Below are 15,457 nucleotides of genomic sequence, written 5' to 3'. Positions count from 1 at the left end.
GGAGAAGCCGGAGAAGGAAAAAAGACATGCTGACATTTAGGGATGCCCCGATCACGTTTTTTGCCACCGATCGTCTATGAGCCATATCGACCGATACACTGCAGATACCGATCGTTTTTGGTTTTATAAAAAAAAAATCTTTTAAATATATATATTTTTTTATAAAATATATATATTATATAATTATACTTGTAGTTGTATTATCTGCGAGACATCGCCACCACGCAACAAGTCAAAATGCTCGCTATCTGCAAAGCTCCACTGTCTGTGTGTATACTCTGCTTTGGTCAAAACCACAGTATTTTTATGATCATATAGTTTACATAAGAGAAGAACATGACCATATGACCAGACAAGCTACGTCAGGCCATCTAATGGCACCTAAACCGAGAACAAATCTACTAAAATCTTCTGTGACTTACAGAGCTATCATGGAATGGAACTCATTGCCAAGCTACTTAGCTGAAATAGAATCCAAGGCCACCTTAAAGAGGAAGTTAAAGTGCCATCTGCTGACGAGCATGCACTGAGCCCTTATGGCATAGCGGTGAAAACCAGTTGACTGTTGGTTGTGTTTAAGTTGATGGCGGTGAGTGCTGCTCAGGAAGCACTATTTGTTTGATTTTAGTTATTTTATTTGAATGCTTTTTTCTGGTGGATATCTTGTCAAGTGCAAAAGCTAATGGCCAACAGCTGCAAAAACGAATAATGTCAATTATGTTATAAGACATTGATATCAGGAGCTATCTGTAGCTACTGCTAGCCGGCTAGATAATGTTAGACAACGCCTCATGTATTAAACTAAAGTGAACTATTTAGTTTACTGGGTCATTTCGTTTAAACAGTGAGCTAACGTTAGATACCTAGCTAACAGAGGTCTCATGCACTCGACTATTGCCGGAGCATTTGTTGATATCAGGAGCTATCAGTAGCTAGCCAGCTAGATAACGTTAGACAATGCCTCATGTATTAAACTATAAGTGAATACCGGTAGTTGACTGGGTCATTTTAGTAACGTTAGCTAGGTAGCTAACGTTAGCTCACGAAGGTCTCATGCACTAGACCAGGGATCGGCAATAGGCGGCCCGTGGGCCAACATTGGCCCGCCAACAATAATTTCTGGCCCGTCAGATTATTTTGAGAATATGATATTTATTTGACGCACGGGAAATATTCACTCGGGACGCCAGGGTGTCTTTTATTGTGAAGCTGTATCTATCTACCGGCAGTCATCAAAAGCATGTCTGTCACTATAGCCAATTGAAATGCTAGAAATGGTCAGGTGGACTGGGAGAACCAATGGAATAGTCCCACCGGGCCCTGTGTCTCTTTCCCTAACGCACTTTCACTTCCGCGTTCGAGATGCGACTCGCGAGCGAGTTGAAGAAAACAAAACAAACATCTTTGGATAGCAACGGGGAAATATAACGCTTCTTTTAATAAACAGGAGCCATACTTAAAATACGGGTTTATCGCAACAGGTCGGTGATTCTTGCGTGCCGAGCCGACGTCCTCTCTGCATAATATGTGGCGACAACAACAACAACAACATTAACAACGAGGCAAGTTGGCAGATAAAGTAGCTGCATTCAACGCCAATCTGGAATTGGAGGGCGGCGAGTGGATATGACATGTTTCAAACATTAGCAGGGATTTTGGAGGACTTAACAACAAACAAGGAGGTACAATATGGTGAGTCGTGTTTTCATGCATTCTGATCTGTTCATCACCCGCCGGCGCCGCGGTGATCTGCAACAGCTGAGAGCTGTTCATGAATGAATGGATGAGTGAGAACTTTGTTTGGCGGATTGCAGAGTGGGTGCAGTGCAGTGCGGCGCAGTGCACACGGTTGTTGGGGGGATGCAGACCAGAGAAAAACGTTTGTCTTTTTTCAATATCAGTATATTAAATTAGCCATTGTTTTTGATCCTGGCCCGCGAAGCAACGGCTTGGGGAAAATCTGGCCCGCCGCAAAACCTAATTGGCGATCCCTGCACTAGACTATTGCCAGAGCTTGTTGACATGACTGGTCTGGGAGGGGCAGTGCGCTGCAGCAGCAGCTGTATGCCTGAGAGAGAAGTCAGCGAGTTAGAACTCCGCTGAGAATTGGATCATGTTTTTCGATCGGTTTTCACGCTCGGTGAAAATAAAGCATTATCGGAATTCACCAATCTCATATTTATACTGAATATCGGCCGATACCGATCGCTGGCCGATACCGATCGGGGCATCCCTACTGACATTGATGAAAACAAACTTATCATTGTACATTTTGATCTATGTACATGTATGATGTTACCCCGAATATGTAAATCCGCGGACACTGACACGATTTACACCAATCATTGTTTAAGAAGCACAGTGAAGTTACCGGTTGTTATTTGATTGATTGATTGATTGAAAATTGTATTAACAGATTGCAGAATGGGTACAGTACAGCTCAATACACACAATTGTTAAAAGGATGCAGACCAGAGAAAGACTTTCGTCTTGTTTACATCAGGGTCCCCCATTTTCAATTCATCATAACATATATATGACATACATGACATACAGATGGACAGTACTGCTACATCTATACATTTATGACATACCAGATTTACAAATACAGTACTGTTTGTGATACAAGAAGAGTAAAAAAAAAAAAGAGTATATACATTTGACGAAGAAACTGTACATTGGAGGAGTTTCAAGTTGGTAGGTAGGAGATTGGTAGGTGGGGTGGAGGGGTGGGGGTATTTCGTATAACACACTCCACGTGACCACAGAACCTCTGTAAATAAACCATAATCACCCTACAAAAACAGTACTGTATTTGTAAATCTGGTATGTCATAAATGTATAGATGTAGCAGTACTGTCTATCTGCAATGTTTCCCCTAAGGTGCGCCCGTGCCCGCGCGCGCGCGCACATGGCAAAACGCTCCCACGCTAAGGCTGAGCCAGAACGTTCGTTCGTTAAGCTGACATTCGGACTTTAATTAATGGGTTCGAACGTTCGGTGAAAAAAAATAAAGCAGGCGCAACGACGGTGAGGCGATGTGAAGCGGCGCGTCCCCCGAGTGAGATCGCTCGGCTCAACCAGTATGGTCTCTGCCGGGCTGTTGCTGGATACTCAACCAGAGCTCTAGTCTCAACCAATGCAATAGAACAATTTTGATTGAATGACAGGCGATTCTGCCAATTACGTCACACCGCTTGCACCCGCCTCTGCTGTTACCACCAATCGGCAAGCGTTTATTATTTTTTTTACTTCCGGCAATGCCGCCATTGATCTGCTTGAGAGAAGCATTAACGTAGCGTTAGCTCCCCGCCGAGGAAGTAAAAGTCATAACAACTTTCCATAGGTCAACCTGCGGAAGGATCATTAATGAATAGTATTGAATACCAGCCTTTTTCGGCCACGGAGCGCGAGCTTCATGGCGGGAGGTGGTTGCGTTGGAAACAACTCTGGCCGAGGCGGCAGGCGTGTTGGGAGCCCGGCGGGACCCCCACGCCGGTGTCTCTCTGTCTCTCTGCCGTCCCCCGTTCAGAGGCGCGCGTTTCTCCTTCCCGTCGACCAAGAGTGAATACCTGTTATTGAACGTGTAACACTAACTATATAACGTGAATCCCCTCAAAACGAATGCATTTGTTTATCTAGCCCCTTACGTGACTGCGGTGTGCAAGGGCTATTGTTTATCATAAGTAGGAACTTTATGCAGTACTCAGTAGCTTGTTTATTTTCTTCTGAGTGCTTTGTTTAATTACATGTTTACATGAACAGCCACCACTGTAAACAACATGTTTTTTCACCAATAGATTATGCAATGCCGCCCTCCGTAGGATCTATAATAATAATAAAAAAAAAAAATTATATTAAAAAATAATAAAAAAAAAAATTATTAAAAAATTTACAAAAAACGAACGTTCGAACGTTCGTTCGATAAACCCTGGCGAACGTTCGAACCCTAAAAACAGGGTTCGGGCTCAGCCTTATCCCACGCACATCTGAACCCGGTCGCAAAAAAAAAAATCTTTTTTTTTAACTTTTTTTTTAACTTTTTTTTTTATTCAACAAACATGTCCATGTTCACGTCTTAAACTCATACTGAGGCCATAGTTTTGGTTTTAAATTGCATATCATCATTCATTTATTTATTGTCACACAGAGCAGAAGAATTTTGCCAAAACAAACCAATAGTATCCAGCTGCAGAACGGCAGACCAGCCACACTCTCAGACCCAAACGCATTTCCTTTGATTTAATTATACATTAAATGATTTATGTCAAGGATTGCAATGCCTCGCTTGAATGAAGTTAACTTTTCACCTGGATAACATTAACATTCAGGGTGAATGTAATGTGAGAAATTGGGATAAAAAAGAGTCCTTTATTGGGATAAAAAAGTCCTTTAAAAAAATCACAATATGGTCACCCTTGAAGTCGCATTATAATTCACTTAATAAAATAATGACTAGTCAGCCTCCTAAAAAGACAAAAGTTAGTGACACGACTCACACCGCCGCCACCAAAGTAAGGACTATGCTCTGTATCGTCAATCAATGGTCAAATAAATATTTGATTAAGGAATATAATATGCCTTTTTGTATTATTTTTCTGTGTATCAGCAAAATGTATATATTTTTATGTTAGACATTAAGGGAAATTAAAATTCTCAGATTTTTTACAAACCACCGCTTATCAACTAACCGGTTAATCGGCAGGTGACGTATGTTGCTCAGTAGTTGCTGATGTCTGCTCAGGAGGTTTGAGTGTTTGCTCAGACCGAAAAATAATTAGAGGGAACATTGTCTATCTGTATGTCATGTATGTCTGTAAACTTGTGCATAACGGAGTGTGGCTCTATAGCATAGCAGTCATTTTATATGAAGTTTGTTGTTAGATGGCATGCTTTGTAGCAACCTCCCTCTGCTGCAAAAGGACACTGTCGCACTAAGCGATTTCACTGGATGTCCCGGACACAATGGAAGTATGGATATATTCGTAAAGAATAATTAAAAAAAGATAAGTCAACTGGAATATGTTAGTTGTTTACACAATGTTGGATTATGTAATTGGTTTGTCATGACCCATTGTCAAAACAATAATACATTGTGGGATTTATATGAAGTTTGTTGTTAGATGGCATACTTTGAAGCAACCTCCCTCTGCTTCTAGACATGGAGGCAACCTTTTTTTTTTTTTACCTACTTTTTCTGCTGATGGTTTTGTGAATAAATCTCTTATGCTTCAATTACTGTTTATTCTATAGCAATACGTTTGGGTGAATTCGGCCATTGTATAAAAGTATTACACCACTTGAATTCGTGTGTTATAGGAATTAGATCATGCCTATGGGGGTCTAACGGCCCTCAACTGCGCCTCGGGCCTAACAACCACCCATAGGCATGATCTAATTCCTATAACACACTCCGTCGCGTGATGTAATGCTTCAATAATAAACACTTGATAAAAGTGCCAATGTGAAATGCCATTATGAGACGAAACATAAAGGTTTTGAACAAACACACCCACTCAAATTTGAAGTGAGATCACAGAAATTAAGTGGTCCCGGAGCCTAATATGACCCGTCCACCAGGATCCTGAGCCTCACATTCACTGCTGAACAACATGCTCATGAGTGCTCCCTCAGAGCTGATAACATGTGTTGAGATTTATTATCTGTAACATTGGTTGAGACTGTGGAGTCGAGATGTGAAACAGAAAAGGGGAAATTCAAGCTTTTTAGATTAAATTAGATTCCAATTTATTGTCAATATACAGCACAAGTACAATACAATGAAAAGGACTTTGACATCCAACCAGAGTGCAAATGTAACAGTAAAGTGCAACAGCAATGTACAACAGGTGATTAAACTGGGTACAAAATATACAAATGAATACTACTTAGTGCAGTGCTAGTACAGAGTTGTAGTATAATATGTACAGTGATACAGGTGTAAGGACAGTATGGTTAGTAGTCATACTGGCCAGCAGCATAACTAGTAAGAGTAGTAGCCTACGGGAGGGTGGCTACGTGGCGCAGTGGGCAAGGCGCTCGCAACGAATGCTGGAGCCTAGTCTCGAACCTCCTGTTCGAGCCCCGCTCTCCACATTGCTTTCAGTTTAGCTGGTCGTTCGTACTAATACACATTGGCCGTATTAGGGGGTGGGGATCGGGCGTTGTGGACAGCGACTCCTACAGGTCGGTTGGTGCGCCTGCGCAGTAGAATCAGGAAGTGTCGGGGGCAGCATGAGCCTCCCACGCGTTACTCCTCGCCACTGAGAGATCGCGCTGTGCAGGTGAAAAGATGCGACTGCTGTTACCTCAAGTATCGGAGGGGACTCGTGCTATGTATGACTTAGTCCACATTGCAGCCGGCTTGTGGGAGGCAAGAAACAGCGTTTGTGACAGGGGAGGGTTGAATTGGATGATACGAAATTGGGATGGGAGAAAAAATAGAAAATGGGAGAAAAAGTGGATACATTTTTTTTATAGATATAGTATCTACATGTGCAGGTATGTACAGACTGGTGTGGATAGATAGATAGATATATATATGTGGTATATACAGCATTTGTACATGCCATCATACAGAGTTATGGGTTATATGTAGGTAATAATAGTTTACTCCCTTTATTTTATCTTTCTGAAGTTAAGCACTTTATTTGAACATTTTAGATCAATTATCAGGTATTGATCACATGCACAAGGCTACTTAAAATATATATCCCACTAAATTGTTAGACATTATGATCTTCCGGACATTTGCTTCAAGACATTTTCTCTAACTGGACCTATTTACATTTTACTTGAATGCCCCTGCTGTAGATGAACTCTGTCTTGTCTGTCTTTAGGAATGTCCTGAGCAGTCAGGAGGTTGTGGACTACATCAGCAAGAGGATCAAGCCAGACCACACGGGCAAAGCCAGACCACTCTCCTCCATAAGCGAAGAGGTGAGACTGCTCTTATCTTGCGTATTTGTATCCTACTTTTACCTTTTTCAAAAGGGGAGACTAACCATGTCGTTCTCACTTCCTGTAATGAGTCACATGAGCTACAGAAAGCACAGGTTCCATTCAACCCAATGATGGATGTACAGGTTTTGCCTGATTTTTTTTTTTATTATTTATCTTTTTCCCCCTCCTTTTTCCTCCGATTTTCTCCCATCCCAATGTTAGTCGTTATGCCAATTCCCAATCCCCTTCCTGGTCGCTGCGCACTTACCCCCCACAGTCGGTCTGGGAAAGTGTAGGCTATTACGTGCTTCCTCCGACACACGTCTAGCCAATCAACCGCTTCTTTTCACCTGGCAGCGCGGACTCTCACTGAGAGGGTGTAACGTGTGGAAGGATCACACTACCCCCCTTAGATCCTATCCGCGCTGAGCAGGCGCCCCGACCGAACTGTAGGAGTCACTGTTTACAACGACCCGGACCCACCCCGCCAGCTTTTCCCACCCTCTAATACTGCCAATTGTATTAGTGTGAACGGCCAGCCAAGCTGGTGACAACGCCGGAGCTGTGAGCTGGATTCGAACAGGCGAATCCAGCGTCTCCGGCGTTGGTGACGAACGCAATCTCCGCTACGCCACCTGACCGCCTAATGTGGCTGCTTTCTTTCTTTCTTTCCTTCTTATTTCAAAAACATTCTAACACTAAATGGTAGTTTTTATGACTTGATTCAGCACAAAACAAGTTATTTGACTTATCCAGTGATTTCACACCAGTTGCGGTTACATGGACAACATTTCCCCAACTCGAGCTTAACCGTTTACATGTCCCAAAGCACGTCCTCAGAATATGACTTGTTTGATATGATGCCCAGGAAGACCCTGCCTTCACTTAGCCCCTCTTGCACTCACCACCTATTCTGCAATCTGCTCCTTATTAAGACAGAAGCACAGAAACTCAATTACTAGCGCAGTTCATTTTGATGGTTCTCTGCATAATTTTCAGCATTTGTTTGTTTTGTTTTGTTTACACATATAAAAACAATTGCATATAATTAGGGGTGTAAAGGTACACGCATCCGTACCAAACCGTTTCAGTGTGTACCGTACCGTACTGAACGGCTGTGTACCGAACGAATACAACGGTATGTTAACCACTAACGAAATATAGAATATTCGTTGACAGCTCTACAAGTACATTTAGTTACTGCACACTACAACCCTGAGTGGAACATGGAAAGCCAAACTTGTACCGAAAACCCGTACCGAACCGTGACTTCAAAACTGAGGTACGTACCGAACCGTGGTTTTTGTGTACCGTTACACCCCTACATATAATAGTTTACAATACAATCTACAAAGGGATGTGAAGGAGAATTGCCAAAAAAAAATTAAGAAAATAAACTTGCATTGTGGCAATGGCATTCACCAAGAAGCAAAATTGCACTGATAATACCCCCCATCCCCCCCCAAAGCAAACAAGAGCTACGTGTGAGGTAATTATGAATTTGGTGATTGTGGGCAAACATGTCATGAAAGAAAGGGGGAAGGGCTCTGTTTAAAGAACTATACACAAATAAACCAGTCTGAAGATGATTCACTTGATAAACACTGAGGATACCTAACTTATGAAATAGAGGCTGAGAAGAATGACTTTGTTGTACACAGCTGATTATTTTTAGAGCTAGTTTCTGCAGACTATATATGGGCTCAAGTTTGGTCTGATGAGTACTACCACAAAATAAAAAATTACAGTAATTCATATATGGGTAAACCATAGAGTAATATAGCATAGTGGCAACCTCAGTGCTCAACAAGTGACCTGTGTTTCCAAGAATACCAATACTCTTATTGTTGTGATATGAGGTTTCTATGATAGGGTGTAGAACACACCCTAGCTATGGGGATTTCATTGATCACTACTTTAAATAGTTTTGGGTCTCAAATCTGTGATTTTTAACTGCTTTAGTTTGTTTAGTGATTATTTGTTGCATTTAAACCAAATTGATAGTTTAAGTTCTTCATTTAAGACCCTAATGATGGTATTATGGTGGACACTAGATGGAGGTGTCTCACCTCAGAATGGACTCTGATTGGGTGGTAAGGAGGAGTTGACTTAAGGGTGTGGCTGTATTGTGGTTCTGTTGGATTTGTTTGGAAGTAAAGATCAGAGACTCGATACTCTTGTCTGCTTGTCTCATTGATTCACTTCCACAGTATCAGGATCTTTATGGGTTAGGGTTGTGTCATCTGCAAAAAAAATTGACAGCCTGTCTGAGACGTTAGGGAGGTCATTGATATATAACAAAAATAAACTCGTTCTTTGAAGCCTCACAACCTCTCATCGCTGGCTGTAATGTAACGCCACACCAGCCAGTGACCAGCGTCCACACCGGTCCGTGAACTAATGTTCAAATCAAGAGAGAAAACACTAAATGGTCAAAACTGACTACTTTTACGTCTTCATTTGGACAAGTTTGGAAGTTCACTACAAAAACGGCCACTTTTCTTTTTTGGAATTTACCCAGAAACCCCTTCATGTCTCTTAACCACATAACGTGCAATGGCCGGGGCGCGTGTTGCTTAATGACAGCGGAAGAGTGCAAGGGCGCTTCCGCATTCTTCGCCGCGCATGCGCATGAGGTCCTCGCTTAGTTCAGACGCCCCATTCAACACGGTGAATCCCAAACTCGAAACTCCGTTAAGCTCCAGAGAGAGAGGCTGAAAACCGCCAGTTCTTGCCCGACGGATGGGAGCCGAATCGGGATCCGAGTTTTCTGATGAATAGCCCCAAAACATGGAGGTCGCGATTCGCGAACGGCGCCGGCTTCGCTGACCAGAGCTCTCTCAGATTCAAAATTGCAGCCTGGAACATACATGTTTCGGAACCAATGTGTAACTAGACAGTTACAATATAACATTTATATTAATTAACCCAGTTAATGCCTTAAAGGGGAACTCCACTTTTTTTGGAAATTAGCTTATTTAACATCTTCCCTGGAGTTAGACAAGAAGATGCATACCTTTTTTGTCTCTGTGCGTGCATTTTAGCTTTGGGAATAGACGCTCCGTTAGCATAGCTTAGCTTCATCACTGGAAGTGAGGCAGGACAGTAGCCTTACAGTGCCTTACAGTGTATTGCAAGGTCTGACATTGACCAAACTTGATATGCATGACCTTGGTGGGCTCTAGGTCAACTCCTGAAAAGGGGGTCAATGTCAGACTTTGCAATCAAAAGTTAGGGGGCTAATAACCCTTGCCATAATTTCAGTGCGCCCCCTAACTTTTGATTGCAAGGTCTGACATTGACCCCCTTTTCAGGAGTTGACCTAGAGCCCACCAAGGTCATGCATATCAAGTTTGGTCAATGTCGGACCTTGCAATACACTGTAAGGCACTGTAAGGCTACTGTCCTGCCTCACTTCCAGTGATGAAGCTAAGCTATGCTAACGGAGCGTCTATTCCCAAAGCTAAAATGCACGCACAGAGACAAAAAAGGTATGCATCTTCTTGTCTAACTCCAGGGAAGATGTTAAATAAGCTAATTTCCAAAAAAAGTGGAGTTCCCCTTTAAGAGAGAGTCTGGTGGTCAATTACTACGGAAATGTTGTGTCTTACTAATAATAACTAATTCCGCGGTCAATATAAGTCTCTGTGATACTTTCTGAATATGATTTGGGAATGGGCAGGGTTATATTAGAAGAAAGACAGTGTAAACAATATAATTAACTCTGAATATAATAATGACGAAAAATAAACAGGATACACAACACAACAAGGTGCACTACCCTACCCTGTTTATTTTTCGTCATTATTATATTCAGAGTTAATTATATTGTTTACACTGTCTTTCTTCTAATATCACTGTACATCACTTCTGAATGATTATGAAATGCGCGAGGCAGATTCACTTCTGAATGATTATGAAATGCGCGAGGCAGTCACTGTACATCACTTCTGAATGATTATGAAATGCGCGAGGCAGATTCACTTCTGAATGATTATGAAATGCGCAAGGCAGATTCACTTCTGAATGATTATGAAATGCGCGAGGCAGTCACTGTACATCACTTCTGAATGATTATGAAATGCGCGAGGCAGATTCACTTCTGAATGATTATGAAATGCGCGAGGCAGATTCACTTCTGAATGATTATGAAATGCGCGAGGCAGTCACTGTACATCACTTCTGAATGATTATGAAATGCGTGAGGCAGATTCACTTCTGAATGATTATGAAATGCGCGAGGCAGATTCACTTCTGAATGATTATGAAATGCGCGAGGCAGTCACTGTACATCACTTCTGAATGATTATGAAATGCGCGAGGCAGTCACTGTACATCACTTCTGAATGATTATGAAATGCGCGAGGCAGATTCACTTCTGAATGATTATGAAATGCGCGAGGCAGATTCACTTCTGAATGATTATGAAATGCGCGAGGCAGTCACTGTACATCACTTCTGAATGATTATGAAATGCGCGAGGCAGATTCACTTCTGAATGATTATGAAATGCGCAAGGCAGATTCACTTCTGAATGATTATGAAATGTGCGAGGCAGTCACTGTACATCACTTCTGAATGATTATGAAATGCGCGTGGCAGATTCACTCGTCACTGTACATCACTTCTGAAGTATAAACAAACTAGCTGACTGAACTAGAAAGCGTAACGTTATTATGTTATTTCGCGTTTTTAACAACCAACTACCAGATTCAGTCGTCACTGTACATCACTTCTGAAGTATAAACAAACTATACTGCTGTGACGATTTTGAATATCTTAACATGTATTTAGAGCACCTGGGGGAGCCTCATGGTGGTCAATTACTACGGAAATGTTGTGTCTTACTAATAATAACTAATTCCGCGGTCAATATAAGTCTCTGTGATACTTTCTGAATATGATTTGGGAATGGGCAGGGTTATATTAGAAGAAAGACAGTGTAAACAATATAATTAACTCTGAATATAATAATGAGGAAAAATAAACAGGGTAGGGTAGTGCACCTTGTTGTGTTGTGTATCCTGTTTATTTTTTGTCATTATTATATTCAGAGTTAATTATATTGTTTACACTGTCTTTCTTCTAATATAACCCTGCCCATTCCCAAATCATATTCAGAAAGTATCACAGAGACTTATATTGACCGCGGAATTAGTTATTATTAGTAAGACACAACATTTCCGTAGTAATTGACCACCAGACTCTTTCTCTTAAGGCATTAACTGGGTTAATTAATATAAATGTTATATTGTAACTGTCTAGTTACACATTGGTTCCGAAACATGTATGTTCCAGGCTGCAATTTTGAATCTGAGAGAGCTCTGGTCAGCGAAGCCGTCGCAGTTCGTGAATCGCGACCTCCATGTTTTGGGGCTATTCATCAGAAAACTCGGATCCCGATTCGGCTCCCATCCGTCGGGCAAGAACTGGCGGTTTTCAGCCTCTCTCTCTGGAGCTTAACGGAGTTTTGAGTTTGGGATTCACCGTGTTGAATGGGGCGTCTGAACTAAGCAAGGACCTCATGCGCATGCGCGGCGAAGAATGCGGAAGCGCCCTTGCACTCTTCCGCTGTCATTAAGCAACACGCGGCCGGGGCCCTCTTTAGGACGATTTGCCTACCGGCATGACCTGGCACTTTGCGAGTGCACAGTTTTGTACACGGTTTACCAAAATCGCTCTAAATCACCCATTTCTGGATTTATATGAAATTTGGACCTGTACTGCATAAGACTTCAAGATATGGTGTTCGGTGTAATGGTGTTTTCCAGCTTATACCAATTTTTTTGTATAACATTTTTTGGGATATTGCAACTACTACAGAAAAACACAAGTACACAATTACAAGTACAACTCAAGTTCAGCCCTATGTTACTCTATTTCATTAGCACTAAAAGTGAATTTTCTTTATTGTGTAAGAAACTTAAGAATGTTATCTTTCAAAAGAGACCAGGCTTATGCATGTGCTATAAGTATAAAGATACGCTTTTCAAATAAAGTATGCAGTCAAGTTTAAAAATGGCCACTTTCTGGGTGCCTGCTAAGAGGTTAACCACATCAAAAGCTTAGATGTTCCCCCCACGTGGGGCAAATATGCACAGAAAGAATATATTTATTCCAACCAGAGAAAAATGACTTGAGTGTTTACTAATAATAATAATAATAGATAAAATGTATATAGCGCCTTTCATAGAACCCAAGGTCGCTTCACAATCAGGACAAAAATAGGGCTCGGGAAATAGGGGGAAAAGGGGGGATGAGGGAAGGTAAGGGATAATACTAGGATGCACCGATTCGACTTTTTCAGTCCCGATACCGATACCTGGGTTTGGGTATCGGCCGATACCGATCCGATACCCATTGTCCAATTTTTTTTATTTATATTAAAATATATTTTATTTTTAAGAATTGTAAAGGATCACAAGTGTGTTTTTGATTTGTTGTAAACAAAGACAGAAAATAAACTTCATTCAATTAATAAACTGTATGCCTCACTGTCACTGTGTGGAAGAGACTGGGATCATTCTTTTGCGCAAGGCAACATCAGGCTTGACTTAAAACATTACTTTCCTAACTTAGTGAAACTAAATGTAACAAATTAACACATAGATATAAATGTACTGAATGGTTATTTCTTATTTTATTTTATTTATTTATTTATTTTTTTAAATCCGATATATATATATATTTTACCGATACCCGATCCAGCTATTTTACTGATATCGGCGGCTGATACCAATATCGGATCGGTGCATCCTTAGTGTTTACATGGTTATTAGGCACTAATATCTTCCTATTGAAGGTTCACACCACCCCTCTCAACCCGCTCGAACATATGTGGATTCTTGGTGTAGCTGGTATTCTCCTTAACACTTTGAGTGCCACGCAATTCGGTTATCATTATCCCTAGAATGCCAGCCTTCTAGTAGTTTCCGTGGTTGTTGCACTATGTTTGCGAAGCTGTGTGTGTGTTCTGTATTATAGCTGTAGAGACATGGTGTGGCTCATTTTGACAAACATTACTTGTAGTCCAGCATGGGAATAATAGTTTGTTTCCACACGCTGTAGTTTGTAGTTTATTACACGCTAAACATCGCGTATTTCCAAGATAATAGTATTTTTTCATAGATCGCATCGCCATCGCGATTACCAGTGTATATGTCTATACACGTTTCAATGGTCAAATACGCTTAGGCGACGGAATTTCTAGGCGATCAATGTGAATCTATGTCCCAGCAGGAGGAGTGGCCACTGGCCAAGCAGAAATGAAAGTTAGAGTGTGATTCAACCCAAGCCATCGCAGTTCACACGGACGATACCGCCTCCTGGTGATAGTCGATCAGCATTGCAGTTCTAATGTGTGGGGATGGTCGGAAAATTATGCAGATCGCTCTGGGCAAGTCTGTAGAGCGGGGATCAAAGTAAAAAGATCAAACGATCCAAAAAATACTTTTTACGTTTTTGGCACTCAACCGTTGTCCGCCAAACACGTCTTTTTACATTTTTGGCACGGAAAGTGTTAAAAGGAACGCGCCAACATTTGGGGAAATTAACTTACCGTCTTCTCCAGAGAGAGACAAGAAGATAGATACCAGTTTCCTCTGTGCGTTCAGTAGAAAGCTATCTGGCTGCACGTTAGCCTAGCTTAGCAGAATTTGTCTGACCCTGTCTCTCCTTCTCTCCGGCAGCTGTTGGACCACTGTCTGGCCCCCGACACCACCGGAGATGGCACAGGATGCGACAACATGACCTGCATGATCATCACCTTCCGGCCTCACCTCTCTTCTGCTCCCAGCCTATCGGACGACACCAAGAAGAGGAAGCAGCAGCAGGAGGGGGAGGGAGGGGCGAAGCCTGAGAAGAACGGAAAAGACAGCAAAAAAGCTAAAAGTGACTAAAAGTTAAAAGAGGAAAACTGCCACAGCTGGCCCCCCCTACCACCCCCCCCCCCCCCCCCCCCCCCCTTCCCTTCAGGGATGCATTCCGTTCCAAGTTAAATCTTTGCCTCTCAAAGGGTGCTCATTGGCTCGTTTAACACCATCCTCCCTAAGTATATGACCAGAGGGACGACACAGTGAGAGACGGTATCATTAGGTAGTCAGAACCAGGGAGTGCATTGCGTGCATTTTGACGTCTTATCCTCGAAAAGACTGCACACGTCTGAGAGGGATGTTGCATGTTTGAAACCTCTTAATTCTGACTGACTGACGATAGACCATTTTTCCTCATCAAAAAATGTAAACCTAATCAGAAAGTTGTTGCAACAAGGCTGGTGGAGAACGAGTTGATCAAATTTTGTCACCGTGACGTTAGCTGACTTGCTAGTATGATGTCATTGGTTAACCGATAACTGCCCGTATGCATTTCGACTGCTTAAAACACTTAATTGCTCTATTTCATAATGACGCAACCATATAAATGGAACACAATTTCTGTTGTGCAAAAGATGGGCAAATTACACTTGCTCTCATTGAAAACAAGAGCTGTATTGAAATGACTGTTGCCAAATTATAAC

General features: G+C 41.8%; 1 protein-coding gene across 2 annotated transcripts in view; it reads left to right on the top strand.

The window, feature by feature from the left end:
* ppm1g (protein phosphatase, Mg2+/Mn2+ dependent, 1G) overlaps positions 1 to 14,869 on the top strand; it is a 57,012-nt gene extending 42,143 nt beyond the window's left edge. For both annotated transcript variants that reach the window (XM_084307810.1, XM_084307809.1), the window contains 2 exons: positions 6,840 to 6,939; positions 14,631 to 14,869. In XM_084307810.1, the coding sequence (XP_084163936.1) occupies positions 6,840 to 6,939; positions 14,631 to 14,840 (310 nt within the window). In that variant the 3' untranslated portion in view covers positions 14,841 to 14,869. The remainder of the gene's footprint in view (positions 1 to 6,839; positions 6,940 to 14,630) is intronic.
* Positions 14,870 to 15,457: the final 588 nt, after the last annotated feature.

Source organism: Notolepis coatsorum, assembly GCF_963971535.1.
Source record: "Notolepis coatsorum genome assembly, chromosome: 2".
In the NCBI taxonomy this organism is placed as follows: domain Eukaryota; kingdom Metazoa; phylum Chordata; class Actinopteri; order Aulopiformes; family Paralepididae; genus Notolepis; species Notolepis coatsorum.
This window is presented reverse-complemented; position numbering and strand designations above follow the sequence as displayed.